Source organism: Anas platyrhynchos, chromosome 2 (assembly GCF_047663525.1).
Source record: "Anas platyrhynchos isolate ZD024472 breed Pekin duck chromosome 2, IASCAAS_PekinDuck_T2T, whole genome shotgun sequence".
Classification (NCBI taxonomy): Eukaryota; Metazoa; Chordata; class Aves; order Anseriformes; family Anatidae; genus Anas; species Anas platyrhynchos.
The window spans coordinates 113,962,338-113,982,470 of record NC_092588.1 but is presented as its reverse complement, the minus strand read 5'-3'; the positions used below and the strand labels follow the sequence as shown (position 1 = coordinate 113,982,470).

Here is a 20,133-nt window from a genome sequence, read left to right as displayed (position 1 = left end):
CTTCGGGGCTCTGAGGGCTGTGGTGGGGTTTGTGGGGCTGCGGTGCCTCCCAGGGAGTGCTCTGATACGGTCGCTCCTGCAGGCCTGGGCACGTGTGCTCAGACTTTTAAGGCTCCCCCAGGACTCAGATGTTAAGGAGCGCGCACACTCGCTGCCTTTCATAACCGCGACTCCCAAATGTGTCAGAAACCAAAGGATCCCCTCCTTTTTTTTTTAACAGTTCCCTCACAAAAGCTCTGCTGATCGATCGGGGTGGCTTGCTGGGCCCGACACCGCCCGCATGCAGCCGGACACGTCCGCAACCTGTGTCACCCCAGGAGAGGCGCCTGCCTCCCGGCACTCGCTCCAAACGAGACCAAGGCTCACTCCCGGCCTCGTGCTCCAGCCCGGGCTGATAAGCTGATAAACTTCGGACTCGTGGGAGCGGGCCTGGGTGCCGTTAGCTCATCGTTTTTATGATTTCTGGGGAAGGCAGGCCCAGGGGTGAGGCGGGCGGCGGCCTCAGGCTAGGGATGTGCTACGCCAAGCTGTAAGAAGCAAAACAACACTCAGAAGGAGACCTTTGTCGCCTGTTGAGCTGTTAAGTGATGGATAGTACGGGAGTGCATAGGGAAAACAATCCTATCTGTCAAACGATCCCAGCTACCCATCCTTTTTAAGCCTTGCTCTGCCACAGGGAGGCTGAGGAAAAGAGGATCCCAAGGCTGGGCTGAGCAAACTGCAATTTGCTTTCAGACGGCCTGGGTGCCCCGAGGTTGGGCCCCCTTCTGCACAAGCCCCAGCAGGTCAGGAGGGCTTGGTCTGCAACCGGACATCTTCGTGAAAACCACAGCGTGTCCCCCTCCCTGTGCCACCCTCCGGATGTGTGTAGGAGGTTATTACATAAAAGCCTGCAGGGTGACAGAGAAATGTCTCTCTCCTTTCCTGGTGAAAAATACACCTGGAGACTGGACTCGATAAACCAACGGGTGCTGCCCGGTTTTATGTTCCCTTCCCAGAAAAAACAGCATCCAAAACATGAGCCACTAATAGTTGCCACCAAGAACAGGTAATGGCAGCTCTGCAGATTGGGGTTTGCAGGGATGCAGAGCATTAGGTGGGGCAGGGAAAAGCCCCAGCAGATGTTGTGTGCCAGGTGGGTTTTGGCTTGAGCTACCGCTAACCAACTCTTTGACTCCATCAAAACCACGGAGTCTGGAGATTAAACCCAGTGGGGGCAGCCAAAGCCGAAGCCGAGTTTCAAAATCTCAGCAGCATCCTCAGAGAGGTGTGTGCGAGGCCAGCTTTGGCACGGGGATTGCCCCGGGAAGGAAACTGCTGAGTTTTGAGCGAGCGAGAGGCACTGTGGGTGCTGCTGTGCGACCGCCGCAGCTGGCCTGGGACCGGGAACTTCCCTCACCCTTCGCGGTACAGAAACCAAGAACAAAGAGCAGCAGCACGGGGTTTTGTTTCCCTTATTGGAGCCGGCCTATGAAAACCCTCAGGCGATACCCAGATGATGTCTGTGGGGCAGTGCTTGTGCTCTGAGGAAGGGGCCTGAAAGGCCGGGATGTGTGAGCTCAGGCTCCTCCATGGTGGCAAATCCAACTTGTCCCCTGGAGCGGGCAGGGAAAGGAGGCTTAAATAACCTAGTGACTGGCTCTCAGCGCACTTCTGGAAACCGAGCTAGCTGAGATGCTCAGGCTCAGTTTCAGGTATTACTGCTTTCGTTTTAAACGGGGAGTGTCCCACGCTGAAACAAAAAGCAACAAAGTTGGTACCGAACAACAGCCTCATTGAATTTGTGTGACCTAAGAGAACTACGAAGAGAAAATGCAGCACCAGGTAGATAAGGAGTGGAGCATAAATCCCACTGCTTTGTCCTGGGGGGAATCTGCAATGGTCACAGGCAAAGAGCAATCGAGAAGGAAATCACACATCATCCCCATGCCTTCTTCCCTCCTCCTCACCGAAGGATGCAAAGTTCAGCAGGTGAGGGTCAGCTCCTACCCAGCACAGTGGAGACCCAGCCAATGCCTACCGTGTTTGTTTGTTTTTTTTTCCTGCGGGCTGAGATGAGGCTCTTCAGTCCTCTAGGAAACAAACCCTTTGGTGGAACAGAAGTATTTGGGCATGGAGGTATCTATTTTGGAACAGAAGTACCTATTTTCAGCTTTCAAAAAACAAAACAAGGAAGAATCTGTGACTTCGCTCAGATCAGGGCCTTTTCCGACTTTCTTTTGTGAGGGTCGCGCGCGCATTTTCTGCCGTTACCTTTTATCTGCCAGCTAACATCTGTGAGTTGATTCACAGTCGGACCTGCAGGAGCTCCCCACCTCTGGGGGAAGCAGCCTGCTTGCAGAACGGCCGCGCTGACACCGCTGACCTTCACCAGCTATGTAAAGCACGTTTCCTTCCTATGCCAGAGGATAAAATCAGCTGTGGGAAGAACAATGCATGCACAGGCAACATGGAAAACGCCGCTGAAGACCTTCAGATGCTGAGCCGTGAAGCTGCGCTTGGCCTCGCTCCAGGCTCCGCACGCACGAGCACACGCTTTGATTGCAAGCTCCCGCGGACGGGAGCCGTAGCCAAGCCATTCAAAGGCAGCTCGGTGCCCAACACGCGGTGGTTTCGGTGAACGCTAGGCAGCAAAGTACCCTGGAAGTCTTGTGCTTGGATTTATCCTCCGTGAGATTTGGGCCAGGGGTATTCCCAAGCGAAGAGATGATTAACGTGAACTTTCTACCAGAATGGAGACGTAACACTACCCCGCCTTGCACACCCTTGTGCTGCAATTAGATGCCGGCCCAAATTTTTACAGTTCCTGGGAGCTTTACAGCCCGTGCTATTAAGGAATTAAGGGGTCTGCAACTGCTGTCATAGCACAAGGCCAAAATGTGCGTACTTACTTGAATGAACTTAATATAAACACTGTCCCCGGGGGAAAAACCATCGCTGATTTAATCCATGTTAGTTCCTGTGGGCAGGGCTTACGTATTGCAGCGCACTTACTGCCTTCATGCTGTATTTTCTCATGCAAAATAATGTCGATGACTCGCAGCAGAGCCACCCTCCACGTGGAAAACGTGGAAAACGCAGCTGCCCGCAGGATGGGCAGCCCCAGGGCACATGGGCACTGTCTGTCCCTAACACAGCAAGCGTGCCCTTTTCTGGAGAGGGAGAGAAAACGGATGATTTTTCCCCCCTTTTTTAAATTTTTTTGTTTTTCTGCCTGTGGCAGGTGATCCTGGGCAGGACGGCGGGGCTGCTGGCATGTGCTGGGCTGCTGAGACTTTGTCAGGGTGCAGAGCCCAAACCTCAGCCTCCACCTCCGGAAAACCCTGCGGGAATGCAGCAGTTTGGAGATGTTGTTCCTCCCCACCGCTGCCCCAGGGGCCTCTGCATTCCTCCGGGAGGCCTGCCCTCGCTGCCTCCTCCCGCTCTGCCTCCAAATTTAACTCCCATCAGCACAGGCAAGGAAGGGTGATGCCACCCCAGTCCTGGTGCAGGGTCCCTCATCCCGAGCTGCTGCTGTGAGGTGAGTCTGGATGCAGCAGTGCCTCCCCTCCGTGCACATGGGGTTAAACCCCAGGGCAGGAGAAATTTGGGGTTGCTGAGGAGGTGCCTGGCCAGGACAAGGAGAGCTGCAGCGGTTTGATATCCATCCTATCCCGGAGGAAAGCCAAAGCCAGACGCCAGGAGATTGGGCCAGCTGCTGCTGCAGCTGCTCTGGGGCAGAGCCCGCTGCCTGCACTGCTCTCTTCCCTTTCTCCAGGTGCCACCAGCGGCGGTGGGTGTGATCCTGGGCCCCCTTTGCTATCAGTCCACCAGGCCAAACGCCTGCTTTGGGTGGCTTCAGAGTTACAGCGAAGCAACGCTTTGGTGGTTTTCCTCTTCACTAACCCTGCCTGAAAGAACAGGGAACAATTTGCTTTTTCTGTTTTCTGCTGCAAAGAGCCTTCAGGCGGGACAAAAACTCCTCTGGAGGATTTGCCAGCTCCATTTCCTTGCCTCTTTATCAGCGCAGTAATGCAAACAGCACGGTGACCTATTTAACCACCACGCGTGGCCTTTAGTAATCCTGGGCTGGAAGAGCTCTCGGCAAGTGGGACGCCATCCCACAGTAATCATCCTGCTGGGCTTGGAGTGGACTCGGCAGACGCAGTCAGTGCATCCACCCGCTCTTCCGTGCGTGTCCTGGAAGGATCTCTCTGACTAACAGATGGTTTTGAATGCTCTTTCACATGGGAAAATTGCAAAGAACATATTTTTATTGCACCCTTGCTATTTCGTCCAGCCACGTGGATCTCCAGGGATGGAGACGTACTTAAGAAAAATATTCATTTCTCAAAGCTTCTGCATTTTTTTTCACAACGCTTTCTTGGCGTAGCCCGCCTAGCAAGCACGCCTGTATTTCTGCTTCTCAGCAATTAGTGAGATTTGCTAATTATACTGCTGAGTACTTAAAAAACAATTGATTTTCCTTTGTAGCAGAAAACAGTTTCCTGTTGCACCGACTCTCTTAATCTTCATCAGAAACAAATCCAGGCTGCCAATGCCGGCGACGTGTCGTGCTGCTTTATTAAACCGCTCTCTTTTCGGCCCTGGCTGTTTGTCCTGTGTTTATTATTCCTGACCGGTGCGTCTTGGATCATCTGCAGCTGCTATGACTGCGTGTATTCAGCTCCACACATTGCTGGCACCACGCGGAGCTGTTGGAGAGCAACTCCCATTGCTCAGCAGTTTGTGCGTTTCTCCTGGCAGCAGAAGGTGGGTGTACTAGGGGAACCTTGGACCTTTTACGCCGGCTTTTGGCACATGCAAACAGCTACTCACAGATAAGGAAGTTCGGGGCCTTAGGTCTGACTGCGGGCTCTTCCCTTGCGCCCAGCCCAGGGAGTGCAGCCACAGAGCCACTGCTAAGCTCTGGTGGGGCACAGGAGGCATAAGTCTGAGCTTGGATCTGACTTACACCATCTGTGTGTGCAAAATTAAGTCTTGGGCACTTGTACCCAAGAGAGCAAGCACAAAGGCACACGTTTATTTTCATGGAAGTGTATAAATTCTGCTGAGAATTATATTAAATAAGGTCCGGCTCTTAAAATAACTTCTTTTAGAGTTCTCAGAAGACCCCAAATGTCCCAGGCTCCATCACAAGCACATGCAGAAAGAATGTGGATATTCAACTGATTATACTCCAGCTTCTTCTGTTTACATGTGCCTTTGCTGAGGGAGCAATTAGGCTCCCTAAAATGGAGTGCAAATTGGCATGGCGCAGGCAGACGAGCATACAAGGAAATGTCCTCCCCGTTCAGTATCGCAGGATGTTTTTGATGAGATTACTGCGATCAAAATCTCTCTCAGGCTTGGACGATGTTCATGCACCAACAGACACAAGTATTCACTTGACTTTGAGTTTCCAGGCTCTCGTTGCCCGCATGGAGGCTTACAGATAGAAGAAGAGCCATCAGGACTTGCCACGTGCAGGCAAAAATGGTCTGGTTCGGAGACACCACCAACTGACAAACCTAGCTAAAACATTTTCTTTCAACTGCTCAAACTCTCTGTCTACACACAGAAGTGGAGCTGATGATGCTGGAAGTGGAAGATGATGCTGGTTTGCAGCTCGCCAGGGCTAAAACCAGACCTGAGCTTGCCCAGAACAAATCTGCCCTGGCCAGAGCTTACTTGAGTGAAGAAAGTGCCACAAGACAAAGGTTGTGTGCGACTCCGGGCCTCCAGGGACAGATGGGCTCGGTGAATCGCAGAATGCTTTGTGGTACCGGAAAGTCAGCTCATTCAGGAAAGGGGAAAAAAAATCCCACCTTTCCTCTGCATGTCAAGCAAGATCTCTTTCATCATCTGCAGTGCAGCTGAGAGCTCTGATCCTGTTCCCTCCTGCAGAGATAACACTCCAGTTCAGCTCGCCATGACTGGAACATGCTAAAAACTGCCTCTTGTCTGCCGTGCCTGGCTGTCGGGCTGCTTCTTTGGGACCTAGACACTGCTTCTATTAAAGAAGGAATAAATAAAGAGTAACATGGCTGTAGTTCCAGCAAAATTTTTTAAAGTCAAAAGCTGACGTTACCTGGACTGATATAATTCACCATTCGGGTTCTGGTGACATTCCTGCCTTCACATCCAACACTCCTCTTACAGTACAGTCCTTTGATACAAAATTAGCTCAGATCATAATAGGAAGGGACTGAAGGAAAAAATGGAGCAGAAAAAGCACCCAGCAAAAGCTGTATGCGCTGTTCTGAGTTGGTAAATATACATAAATGAAGCCAATCCTTGCTCTGTAAACTGTAATAAGTATTGCAAAACAGAAAAAAAAAACAACCTGTGATTTCTCCCTCTGTCCTCATTTATAGCAAAGTTTTCAGAAAAGCCTTATATACTGCAAATTTCCTGAGGAACAAACAACAAGCAGAGTGCTAATTAACATTCTTTCTAGTTCATGTCAATTGTAAAAAGTTTAGCGCAGAGGCACAGCTTTCTGTGAGGCTTTACGCGAAAAGAAGGGAGACAAAGATGAGAGACTGCATGACCTGCATTATCTGCAGGATTTCTCCCTCCAGAAGAAACAAACAGGCTTTTACAAAGTCAGATTAAAAAAAAAGCCATCATTAACCAGCCGCTGGGTCTGAGGATTTATTTAATCTGGTAAATCACAGAGAGAGATCATGGATTTCATTTTTTTTCACCAAACCTCAATTTGGGGATTCTGTTGAAGTGTATGGAAAAATAAATGCTTGTTCAGCAACCCCCCTGCATGGCTTTTTGTTTGGCACACAGGTAGGACACGTGGCTAGAAGGCTGTTTTAGCTAGCACCCTAAGCTGCTACACTGTTCCTTAATAGAAATTGTTCCTTAATAGAAATCCTTCCTTAATAGAAATTGTTCCTTAATAAAATGCCCTGTTGCTGTGCATGCAGCAGTCACCGGAGATGACTATGAAACACTCCTGCCTAATAACACATCTTCCTATGCCGCGGTGTCTTCCAACATGCTGTGCTGCCCCCGTCACCCCAGGATCCCATCGGATCCTTCTCATGAAGTCAACGGTGTTGGAAAAAATACCTGGTGGCCTTTCTGGCATTTGCTAATTTTTCTAAGGTCGATGTTTGCGGGCAAATTTTCCAAAATCTTGGAAATTCAGTTATATGAATGATTTGGGTAGGTTGGTAGAAAGTGTGCCAATAATTCTATTTTGAAGTTTACATTACTTAAAAATAAAAATCTGGTATAGACTGGGTCTATATGACCTTACTTCTATCACAATGAGCAACAGGATGCAGAACACATTACCTTCTGTGTTGTGGATCTGTTTCTTATTTTCCTTGGAGTAACCTTCCCTGCTGCCTTTAGCAAGTCTCTCACATCTTCTCTGGTTCATCACTTCGTGGAATAAGAACAGTGGCACCCTACCCATTTTATTTCATAGGACTAACCCTGTGCAGCTTGATTTATCAACCACCAGCACCTCTCCTTCTCACTTCTCAGATATCCAGATTTAAAACTGTGGATTTAAACAGCCAGATTTAACCCCCCCCAGCCATTTGACACTGAAGTCTTCATGGGCAGACATCTGTGACAATGTTTTATACCACCTTCAGCGTGCAGATACATCTGTACCATAACACAAGTAACAACTGTTAAATAAATGACAGACATCTGTGCTATTTAAAAAAGACCTGGTAACAGCCTACAGCCTGTAAGTCAGTATCAGTCCAATCTAGGCACAGAACAAACCTTTAAGTCACACTTATTGTAAAACACATGGCAATCGTGTTTCAGATCAGGTCAACAGAACGAAAAATATCAGCAGCTGTCAGGACAACTGCAAAACTCCACAGCTGGCACCTCTGCCATCTTTCAAACATACACTTACTGGGGGATTAGGCTCTGTCAGACTTTCCACATCATCTCTCGCATTCCCTTTTTCAAAACCTCTTTGTATCCTCTAGACCACACTGAATTTCAACGTCCTGTAAACATGTTGGCGTGACTTCTGACCACACACTTTTTGTGCAATCGCTGTTCGTTACCTTTCCTTTTTTAGTGCCTAGACGTCCATCCCTTATTTTTCCTTTTGCCTGCATCAGCGACATCTACAATTCACTTCTTCCTCCTGCAAGAGCAAATACACGCCAGTGCTAACAGCAGTAAACATTGTGGTCTGCTGCTCAGCCCTGCAGTGACTGCAGCTTTTGTTTAACAGCACCAGAGGGCTGCTGGGCTTACAACATCTTTCTTCACCCTTGTAAACGTTAAAAGTTGTTATTTACACCAAACATGTCACCTTTCCCCCAAAGAAAAACTCTGTTTGAATGGTTCCATCGGGTGTGTTAAACTTTTATATGAAAAAAAGCAGGAGCGTGCTGTGCTACAGATTTTACTTTAAAGGATCTCTTTCACAGTCTTTTAGGGGCTTCTGAACAGGAGTTTCATGAATTTATAACAACATATATGTCAGGCAGACACTGGAATTCAAATTATTTTAACTCCAACTAAAGGCCTGTGTCTAAATGTCTGAATGCATTCCTTTGTGGCTAAGATTTTGGGAGTCTTAAAACAGCAAAGACTGTATCTTCATTATAAATATTCTATTTCTTAGTCATTCTTGTGTCAAAGGACAGCTGAACAGAAAATCTGCACTAGCGTGGTCCAGAAGGAAGTAGAAATCAGAAGAGTTTTGTTGCAGATTTAGGAAAGTGTAGAGCTCAATCTGCTCACTGAGCCCAGAATCTCTATTATGTAATCTTTGCTACCAAAAATGATAAAAATAAAATGATTTTTAGTATTTCTCAGCTCGTACTGACACTGCAAAGGATCCATCCTGATCCTAGCTGCTTAGGATCTCTTGGACTTATTTACCATGATTTTTGTTGGTTCTTTTCAATCTAATACACCATCTGGATGGCTGCTGGGTTGGAGGGTTAACAGACCTCTGTATTTGCCTAGCTTCTTGTTATCATCAACTTCTTAGCTGTCAGAAGGGCTCATAAGTGGCTAGTTTTAATAGTTGTTACGGAAAAGGCATTCCTAAACAATGAACCTTGTAACTGTCTCTTTGGAAAACCTTTTTCAAGCACTTGCTAAATACAATAAGCATTTCCATGTAGATATAACAGCAATGCTGTGTACAAATAAAATGACTGGAATGAGGCATGAGAGTAGCTTTGTCTTTTATGAAAGTCTGATTCTATCTGAGTCTTGACTTTTAGAAACAACTGCTATTTCTACTTAAAGAAACCTCAGCAAAAAAGAAAGGAAGAAAGAATGTTGATTGAAGTTTTATGATCTAGGCACTATAAAAAAAGAGGAGTGGAAGCAAAAAGCATGCTGTCTGCCTTCACTGCTCTGTTACTGAGAGCTGACTCGTCCCTTTCTTGACTCCCTCGGAAAGTCTCTGAGATGGCTCATGAATGGGAAGTAACTTCCATCTGGTCTGTGCAGAAACAACTGTCAGCACTTGCTGGAATTTGACTCTCTCATGTACGAACCAACAAAAATATTCCAGCAAATAAGGAGGATCCTGGCTAAGTCACGGCTCAGTTAAATCATCTGCCTGTTTCCTTGGCTTGCCTCTGAGATATATGTAAAATGGATCAAACCACCCCAGTCTGGCTACCTGCTATGCCCAAGGCAATTAGCCAGCACTAATTAACACCAAGTTTTAAGAAAATATTACTACAGAAAGTGTTGATTAATGGTAGGGTACCCAAACATGAGATATAGGGAGCAAAGGCTGACAGACTGTAGAGCACCTAACATTTGGTGTAGCACATACTCACGGCAGTTGGTTAGTTCTGGAATCCTATTTATTCCTCTGCGTTTACCCAAGCCAAATTTCCAGTAGGATAGATTCCTGAGGCTGATCCAAAACCCATGTGCTTTACAACATTTATGTTCTGCTACAATCATTTAGTTCTTTTGTACTTCCTGCTCATTCTCCCTGAGAATACAGACAACCAGCATCTTACCATGACTTGATAAGAAACTTTTAATTCTGTGCATTTCTCCATGTAGAAATGAAGATTTGGCAGCACCCTAGTTTTGTTCACATTTCTCTCCTGCCATTACATGAGATTTAAATAACCATAATTGGTATTTTTGAATTGGTTTCATCCTGAAAGATTCCTGTTCCCCTTTACAGCCCAGCAAAGTCTTATTCTTGCACTAGGAAGTTGATAAGGGCAGTTCTTGGAGACAGAAAGACCTTTTTAATGGTTCTTCCCTGGAGATGCTTGATTCCAAGTTCACTTTGAAGAACTAGTTCGTGGACTTCTTCAAAATTGCGGGCTGCTTGGTGAGGCACAAAAACTTTGCCGCAAGCTTTGTTATTGATCTGAAAAACAGAGACATGAAACAAGGAAAGACTGATTTATACAACTTCATTTCCTGAATCCAATCCATTTCATTACATGTGGGGAAAAAGTGGATCAAGCTGTCTTTTTCCAACATGAAACTTTCTAAGTAGAGAATAAAATTCTCCATACCTCCCTGCCCGTTCCCATATTAAGAGAATAAAGACATGACTCTGGATACTCAAGCGATATTTAAGAAGTAGCCACAGGAAGTTTTAGCCTTCAAGAGAGCAAGCACCACATGACTATGCAATACCAGGATCTTTTAAGCTTGAAAACAAAACAGTTGCACAGGCTGAATAGAGAGACGGTGGACAGATGGTTAGGTGTACAACTTTGGGTTGCACATACTTCCAGACTGCAACTGGGAATTTACAGCTAAATGATTCCTTAGATTCAAATACAAGATATAGTAAAATATCTGTGGCTTAATAGATATATCTAAAGGATTCAACACTAGCTCATTTTTTTTTTTAAATGGGCTCTGGCTTATTATATGCTGCGCTCTCACTGAAAGTGTGACTCATTAAGCCAACAGCAACCACAAAGATGACAACTCCTCTTAAGGTAATGTCTTCCTGTGTTAGGCTGTTTTTCAGAGCAGTTTCCATGCATCAGCATGGCAGAATCATGTAAGTAAAACTGAGTAAGTCCTTCCGTGGGAATCATTTTCATTTATAAAGTTATCTTATAAATATATTCTGTCATTAAATGAGACTAAACAATATACAGAGACTACAGAGTCCGACTGAGTACCCTTCTGGAATCAAAATAAAAGTCATTATTACTAAAGCTTTTAGATTTATATGAAGTACATTCTATGGATTAATGAAAATAACGCTAATCCCACATTTTAGCAAATTAAACAATTTGAACTTTTTAATCCTGTTCGATCAAATTACTTGCTTGCATAAGAATCTGCTGCAGGTGCTGCAAAGCTTTGCCCTCTAGACACCATCCTAACTATTTTCAATCACCTAAAAAGTAACACAGCGCTTCGTACAGCCTGGACATAAAAACACACACAGCTTGGCTTGCCCACAGATTTTATCCAGGGTTCGTGTATGCAACATACCACAAATGAGAGAGACCTAATTCAGTTACTTGGTTTGGATTTTATTTACAATAAAATATTCTAAGCAATTCTCAGAGAGAGGAAGATGGGACAGACAAGATGAAGTCTCAGATGGAGCTGGGATGAGTCACTTCTGTTTTTTTGACTAGACCTGACATTAATTTGCAGTGATAATGTAGGTAGGCTTTTAACTATTCTTACATGCATCCATAACTTGGCAGCATAAAAGGCTGTCTGTGTGTTAAACTTTGCCTTTAGTACCTTATGCAAAGTAAATGCTTTGAAAATCACAGAACATTTCATTTTTAAAACTTTTGTGAAAAATATATCCAAGTAGTTCTTTCTTACAGGGCATTTCAAAGAAGAAACATATTCCACAGGAAAAAGAAAATGGTAAAAATCCAACCTGATACAGCTTTGGTTAGAATATAAAGCAAGTTGGTGAGCTTGCTGCTAGGACACACAGTCTGTAGTTGGAAACTATGCCTGCTTAGTTAAAATGTCACTCACTGTCCTCCATAATGCAAATTAATATGTCCCAGTGGACAGATGTTGGCAGGGGGAAAATTGCCACAGCTCGGCTGTTTGGTGCTATTCTCAACAGAAAACACAACCGGACTAAATCAACATCGCAAATAAATGACTCCTGGCAGTTGTGTTTTCCTAGAAAGGTTGGGGAGCCTAGGCGACCTGCCACTGTGTACCTTCCCACAGTATCTGCCCTCAGCTTCCCACACACTGCACTGGGAGGAAAGTCTGCAAACTGTATCAAAAGGCAGGCTGGTTATGATTTCAGCACACATTTGGCACAATGGTTTTCAGCGTAATGTAGGTATCACGGTGCAGAGTCAAACACACGAACGCCATTCCTAAAAAAATGAAATAAAATTGTCTGCAGGTTTGATCACATGCTGTATGTAACAAGCACCCTATTCACACGCTCTTTGAGTTGAGGCATTAGATTCTCAGCAGGACGTATGTCTTCTGCTGTGCTTCCTGCTCTCTCTGTATCTCCCTAGACCAGCACATCCCTCATCAACTCTGGGTGAAAGTGCCAGCACAAGAAACTTGGGGGGGAGCAGCTTTGTTTCTCTGAAAAACTCCCATGGCAAACTACAAGAGGAGGCACAACTGAAGCTCGGGTCCTTTCTTCCCCTGAGAAAGGAAGCTGTTGACTTCTCTTCTGCCCTTTTTTTTTTTTCTTTTTTTTTTTTTTTTTTAGTTTGACATTTTAGACTGTTTTGGATCTAGAGGGATCAGAGAACTAGAGAAATTATGCAGGATGAAATGAAATCACAGGAGACTGAAAAATAAGCACCTGAAGGTTTTGGAAAGTAATTCTTAGTTGGACTTTTTTTTTTCTTTTACAGCTCCCTTGATTCATAACTCTTTTGAGAAGTAAAAACAGAAAACAAGTATTCATGCGGTTTTAGGCCTTCCTCATACTCAGAAGCAGCAAAAATGATGCAAACTTAGTCTACATTTTTAAAAACGTGGTTGTAAGACTGCAGTTAACAGCTCTGCACCACCCACACGACGTGAGGAATGTTAGTCAGAAGTGTGTTCACACGATGAAATGCACACAACATTCAGGTCAGACTTTTCACAGCATTAACAATATATGTCAAGGCGTGATATAAGAGCAGGCAAATTAAAAACGTTCGGCTTTGAAATAACATTTGGAACAACAGGTACATACGCATCTCCAGTTAGTTTAAATGTCATGCTCATACTGTCTGTACTGTATCGGCCAAGGATGCAGCGAGTCGGTTTTACTGCTTTGGGTTAAATATGGAAAGACATAACTCCAGCACAGACAGGAAATAATGAAGTATCTTGTGTCAAGAGAAATAAAACCATAATGTCTCAGCAGGCAAATTGCTGGCAGCCTGAGGCAGTTTGATGGCTTGAGAAGAATAGGGCTGTGGCCCAAAGACTCAGTTTGACTGTGCAGCCTTGTGAAGAGACACTGTCTCTTTGCAACTAGCCAGTTCCTCCTTATTTTGAGTGTTTCTTGTTTTAATGAAGGCAATTTATTTTTACAGCCATACAAAAACACGCAGTGTCCAAAAGACTTTAAAATATTCACAATCATAATAGCTTCTCACTGCTTCTCCCTATCTCCCTTTTGCCTTACTCCTAAGGTAGAAAGTCAGGCACTCCCACAGCCACAATTTGTAAGAAGCATTCTGTCTCTAAGAGGAACTTGTGTCTCTGTTCTTCCATTCACTTACTTTCTCTTGCCCAGGGAAAGTGTTTACATACACCATATTCTTCCATGAATACACAACTGAGCACACGGTGGTTGCTCATTCTCTTATTAGAGGACTTCTACACAAAGCGATAGCTTTGACAAAGTCAATGAGGAAAAGAAACAAAAAGAATTTTCATAATGGTTGTTGAAAGCACAATTAATTGTTATTTTTCTGTTTTCAAGAAGGGATTTTTAACATCAGCAGAAAAATATCAGTAAAATGTTTAGGCCTTCTTATGGCCAGTTGTATAAGTGTTGAAAACATTCAGGTCAGACTTTTCCTTGTATTACCGAAGTTTTTATTTTAAAGATGTATTTTAATGACTAGTTTGCCTGAAATGCAATTACAAAGAAGTTTCTATAATTACAGAGTTTTACAAAAACATAGCTTCCTCATAAATTGAACACTTGAAAGTTGTTTCTTAGCTGTACTTGAACGTGAAGGTTTATTTTAAGCTTGAGCGAAGTAATCATACCTAAGTGAAGATTTTGTGTGACCCTTTTATTGGTATTAAAAATATGTATCGCTTAAAAAAGAAAAAAAAAAAGGCAAGAAAACCACAGTGAATATTAGCATGAAGCCTGTTGCTAACCCCAGCTGGCACGTGAGTCCTCCTCTTTGGTTTGTGCAAAGATGCCAGCAAACTGAAAATTTCCTCCAAAAGACATACAAGGTGGTCTCTGCTAAGCATATACACTGAACTTCAGAAAAACTAGTGCTCTTGGGAGTTTTCCATTCTGTTCAAGTGGGTTGACAGCGCTCTGGCAAGACATGAAATTGTTTTCAAAGATACTTTTATTAAGGAAATCTAGAGCAACACAACTTCCCCTAAATCTAACCAATCTCTTCCCTTCTCAAAAAAACAAAAACAAAAACAAAACCAACAGCTGGACAAAAATAACTGAACTGCCCTACTCCTTTTACCCAAAGAAGCTAGCAGAGTAAAACAGATAAAATAGAGATAAAATGCATTGTTTCTGTTTCTCTTACACATGTACAGCATGCAATCTTACATGACTGAATGACATTTCTTCTGGAGGCATCTCATTCAAAGTACAGGATGTCCAGAAACACACACACAACCAGGTTTAATTTAAGTTAAAGCACTTAAGTTCAGCATGGCTGCGTGGTATATTAAAGGATTATCTGATGAGCACTGGAAAAGAGAGGAGTGCTGCAGGTCTATACTACACAACTACAACTACATACTTGCAGATAATCACAATGCCTGAGTACAGAGGACTTGAAATCAAGCTGACCAGGAAATCAGCTGATGGAAGAGATGAGATGCTACTCACGGATCCCACCCTCCTGGCTCCAGGTCCCACAGTCCCTCAATGGCCTACATTGGCACTCACAGCTACTGCGCTCCATAAAGCTTTATGATGCTTGGGAGCATGCTGAATATAGATATTTAGAGATGTAGGAAAAAAGATGGTAAACCACATTGTGCATGTGCACATGCACATTTTGGAAAATTACAGGTTAGCTAAATGTAGTTATATGTCAGCTCTTCTACTGAACTGCCAGCTCTTTCCATAAACCACTGAGGTTTTAGAGCTCAAAGAGAATCTGGAATGTAATTCTAGCACTAGCGAAATTACCTGTTTTTCCTCAGCCTCATTCCTGGAAAAATGCTTTGCTGAAATTTGCCAGAAGTTCAGCCTGAGGCAGACAGGAAACATAGTTTGGCAAAAATCAAAGCAACTAAAACCAGCTTATAATAGGTTGTATTAGGCAACCACAGGACTACAGGTAGCACAAGAAGTTTCACCTAATTATCCTTTTTAGCACAGGGTCAACATCATAAATGGACTGACAGGCAAAGATTTGGAGGGCCCTGTATTTTGGTCATGGTTTTGGCTGTACAGGCTCTGACCACAGTTGTTCATCAGTCAAATCTCCACAGGTACTAATATCCAGTCACGCAGAAAGATTTATATTTAGACTGTCTCCCTTCCAGACATACTACACGTTTTTCATTTAGGAAACCATTTTAGCACAACTGTAATTGCAGTTTCCATTCTATTTGACCTTTCACTAAGCCACGTAAGAAGGGAACTGACTTCCAAAAGAGCAGGGATTTTGTCATACTCTGAGCTCGTAGTAACACATTAAATGACCACAACTGAAAATAAATGAAATATTCTTACCAGAACAGCCATCTCCACAACATCTGCTGGTTTTAGGTATTCCGGGTCTACTTTGGGCCAGGACTGATGCAGCACGTCAGTCCCCCAGCTATGGTGCGTACAAAGTTTATTGTGCATATGTGCCAAACCTGGAAAATGAAACCAATTCAGCCATATTATCACCAGAGCATTCAATCTTTAGAATTTGTTTGATAAACAGGATGAGAATAAAGTTTGCTTTGAAAGCAAGTCCCTTAAGGATGAAATACCATTGTTTAGATGAACATACATCACATTATAAACAGAAAGATACACATCTCTAAAAACATGTGCTTATACCATGTGTAGGGACTCTAACATGAACATTGGTGTCCATTTTAGATTAGGATTAGCAATCCAAAATTTAGCACTGAAGACCACAGTTTGTTTTAAATTTTAATACTGCAACCCAAGCTGATCTCTCCTTTTAGAAGTCAATCATAATAAAAAATAATTCTTTTCAATAACAATGCCAGTTTGCTTAAAATTTTACTAACAATCCAAATGATACACAATTGTGCTTATTATTTTGTCATCTACAACATGATGGCTAGCTTCCTGCAACGTGCTGGGGAGTTTCTAAATCTGTTGAAAGTCAAGCTACTCGCAAGATTTTTGCTGTGTTTTGTGAATTATCTATTCACTTGCAAATTAAAGATGCTATGTAAATATACCCTGCACAGCTTGCTTTCTTTCTTATGACATGTACATTCTGAAATTGTTTATCCTTTGCTTTTATTTTAAAATACTGTTAAAATGGCTATAAATGATCTCCTTTTAGTAGACTTTGCTCTCTCCAAGGCAATTATTTCCTGTTTTACTTAAGTATTAGTAGAATTGGATGTAATTCATTCTGAAGCCACATTCTTTAGCTGAATTAAAGCTCCTGAGTAGAATTTATGTTTCTGTTTACTCCAACTGCAGAGCAAAAAAAAAGAAAAAAGATTTCACTTAACAAGAGGTTGTCAAATATGATCAATATTTACGAGGGTAGCTGTAGTGATTGCTTCTCTCAAAGCCAGTGGATTTTTAAATTAAAAACATGAGTAAGAAGACAGACAAAACTTTTTATTATTTTTCTTTATAAGCATACACTTTCAGAACTAGAAAATGTACCAACCAAAGAGTATTTGAAAATGCATCTGTGGTTTAGGGAAACTCAAGCTAGAGCATAAAGAAAACACAGCACAGTGGCAGACATTACCAGCAAAAACAATCCACCCATAAGACATACATGAATTTATCTAGCTGGATTGCTTAGACTGATACAGTGAACAACAGCAAACAGAGATATAAGGAGAAGGCAACTTCTCCAGAATGAAATCTACCAGATAATTGTCAGTGCTTTTTCAGACAAGGCACTTCTGCAAAACGACACACAATCTTGCTATTTTTTGAATCATGCAGAAAGGAGCAGAGCAGTGGACTGGGGCGAGCTATTTCTACTGGCAAGCAAGATGTGCACATTTCCTAGGAATAACAACTGAGCTACAATCTTTTTAGGTAAATAATTGATAAAACACTTCAATCTGGAATTTGTGTATTTTTTTTTTCCTCTTGCAACAGTTACTCAAACCGAAAAAGCAAAAGATAAGAAATCAAGCAGAAAAAAACCTCTTCATATTGGTGATTCATTATCACGTTGGCTTTAAAGACGACAGCTGCTAAATTCTTCCCCTTTTGGCTTTTGAACACACAGATGAGCTCATTTCTTTCCAACTGATCACATGCCTTGTGGCAGAAGCATGCATAGTGGCCACTCCTTATTTTCCTGTTCAAGTGGATTCTTCTAACTATTTAAAAAACACTTTCTGGAATAAGTCAAGAGCTTCTATCTACACAGGCAAAGCTAGGGGCAGTTTTAATCCCTGTGGAGGCTGTCAGTCCTGGTAAACTTACTAATAAAAAATAATTAATATGTATTCTGAAGCACATAAAGCACGATTAAGCACTATGTCAATCTTTGGGTTCATTTTCTTGCTACAAAATGAGCTATGAGCTCATCCATATTTTTTAAAAAGTGCAAAAGTCAACAGAATTAGTTTCAGAAAACAGAATTTGACAGGAAACCAAAATGAAGGTTTTACTTAGGTTGCTCTTTGGCTTCCTGCCTTAATTCACATTTTGTGAGCTGCACAACACAGAAAATGCAATCGTGATTTGTTTGGCATTTTCAAAATGCCACCCAGGACCAGAAACTTTACCGTCACAATCCAGACTTGCTGGCACACTTAGCAGGACCTAGACAGACCTCCTCCAGCCTTCCCACTTGATTCTGATACATTACACAAAAGCACCATTTGAGAAGTTAAGGACCAACCAATTCACAGACTCTTATTGTGAAAAGATTAAAAACTTGTTTTACTGCCTCATTGTACTGGAAAACACCTAGTGAAACGCACATTATGAAGCAGTGTGTACTATGCTTTCTATTTTTTTTCTCTCAATTTGCTTTTATGACTGCATATTCTTTTGCAAACACAGGACAGAAACCAGTTGAGTGCATTTTCCACAGCCTGTAAGTCCATCTGTTTTTGGGGACAGATCAAGGACTAGATTTGCACTCAAACTGAAGCACTGATCCTTTGACTGGATCTCTGTCAATACTGAACCAAGCTTTCCCTAATCAGTAACTCACAGGACTGGAGCTTCAGCTAGAAGACAGCACCCTATTATGTGATTGTAAATGAGTGAGTTGATAGAAGGAGGAGAGAGGACAAGTCTAACAACACTGAAGCTCTAGGCAATGTTTTATTAGCATTACGTGAGTCATTAGTATTTCATAAAAATAAAACTTCCCCTGTGGCGCTGTTTGGGTGGAAGAGCAGATTGTCATTTTAAGCAGAGATTTAAGAAGGAATATGTGGAAGCAATTATGTATCATCAAGGCAAGGTAGGATGGCAAGGTAATTCTAGTCTTGCAAGAAAAAAAGTGTTAGAAAAACGAATCTGTAAAGTTCCAGCAATGGTGCAGCTAGTTTGACATGAAATTGTGTAGGCAAGAGAAAAAGATGTGATTATGGACTAAACTGAGGAATGGCTGGCATGGGGAGGGACAACAGCCAGCACAGGGAGGTTAACAAAGAAAAAAGCAAGGAGGACGGAAGTTTTAATGGGAGATAAAAGGCAATTAATTAAGGCAGCTGAAACTATGCTGATATCTAAGTTTAAGACTAGGGATTTTCTAACAGGAGATAAAAGAAGACCAGAGGGGCAGTATAAGGCGACTATGAGGATGCATTATCCAAATGATGATAACCTTTGGATTTAGCAAAAATCAAAACAAGAGAAATCCATGTTAAGTAAAAATCCAGCACCCTAGCAGCCAAGCAGACCAAGTTTTTAAGAAGCTCAGAGCAGGAATTTGTAGCAGTAAATGGAGATGCACTCTGGATCAGTGTTTTTACTTGCCACAGCAACTCCTTCCAAGGACAGGATTATTATCTTGTTACCTTGCTCTTCATACGCTTTTATAGCATTTAATGAATCTTCCTATTTGACAGATTCAGCCAAAGTGAGTATCAGCAATACCTTTCTGCAGCCCAGGAGGAATACGTCTGTCAGTCACATGTGAAACGGTCTGCAATCCCCAAGAAATTCTAGCAATACAGTAACAGCTACTTCCAGACAGCTAAGAGAAAAGCTGTATTATACTACCAGTAGCACAAAGTCAGGAAAATTTACATTAATTCAATACAGTTCTAGGAAATTCATTTTGTACGTTTCTTAGTGTCAGATGTGGAGCACCAAAGAGGGTTGTGAAAAGCTTGGGTTACTAAAAGCTAATTCTAGAATACATTTCCAATTCAACAAACTTCCCATGAATCTTTTTAACCTCCTGAAAATCACCTGCCTTTGTCCGTCGGTATGGACTTATCCTTCACTTTGGATTACTCTCGGAGGAAAAAACAATTTCTTATTCCGAACTGGGCTTCTTCTTGGGTTTGTGCAGGCTGCTTTGGGGGACTTCTGCATTCAGTTTTTCTATGAAAATCTGCAACATCACTTAGCTTGCAATACATTCTTCAGAAAAGCCTTGTTGAGCAAGGACTGAATCAAGACACAGAAATACTTGCAGTAGAGCTACTGCAAGGACAGTTTTAATGCTGTTAAGACAATCTTAATGTTACAGATTCCAATAATTATGTTTCATTTCAACATATCTGAAGATGTGTTTATCATCAGTATATATCTTTCATGTTCCATCTCTAATAAAAGTTTAACAACTCACAATAGGCTGTTTTATATCCTTGTCTGGACAGCAAAACACTGTACTA

At 42.8% G+C, this 20,133-nt stretch overlaps 1 protein-coding gene across 2 annotated transcripts in view; it reads right to left on the bottom strand.

Annotated features, from left to right (window-relative positions):
* Positions 1 to 9,791: 9,791 nt before the first annotated feature.
* Positions 9,792 to 20,133, bottom strand: part of LARS2 (leucyl-tRNA synthetase 2, mitochondrial) — a 129,318-nt gene continuing 118,976 nt past the window's right edge. For both annotated transcript variants that reach the window (XM_027450150.3, XM_072033382.1), the window contains exons 20-21: positions 15,839 to 15,966; positions 9,792 to 10,336 (exon numbers count right to left, since the gene is read on the bottom strand). In XM_027450150.3, coding sequence (XP_027305951.3) covers positions 10,157 to 10,336; positions 15,839 to 15,966 — 308 coding nt within the window. In that variant the 3' untranslated portion in view covers positions 9,792 to 10,156. The remainder of the gene's footprint in view (positions 10,337 to 15,838; positions 15,967 to 20,133) is intronic.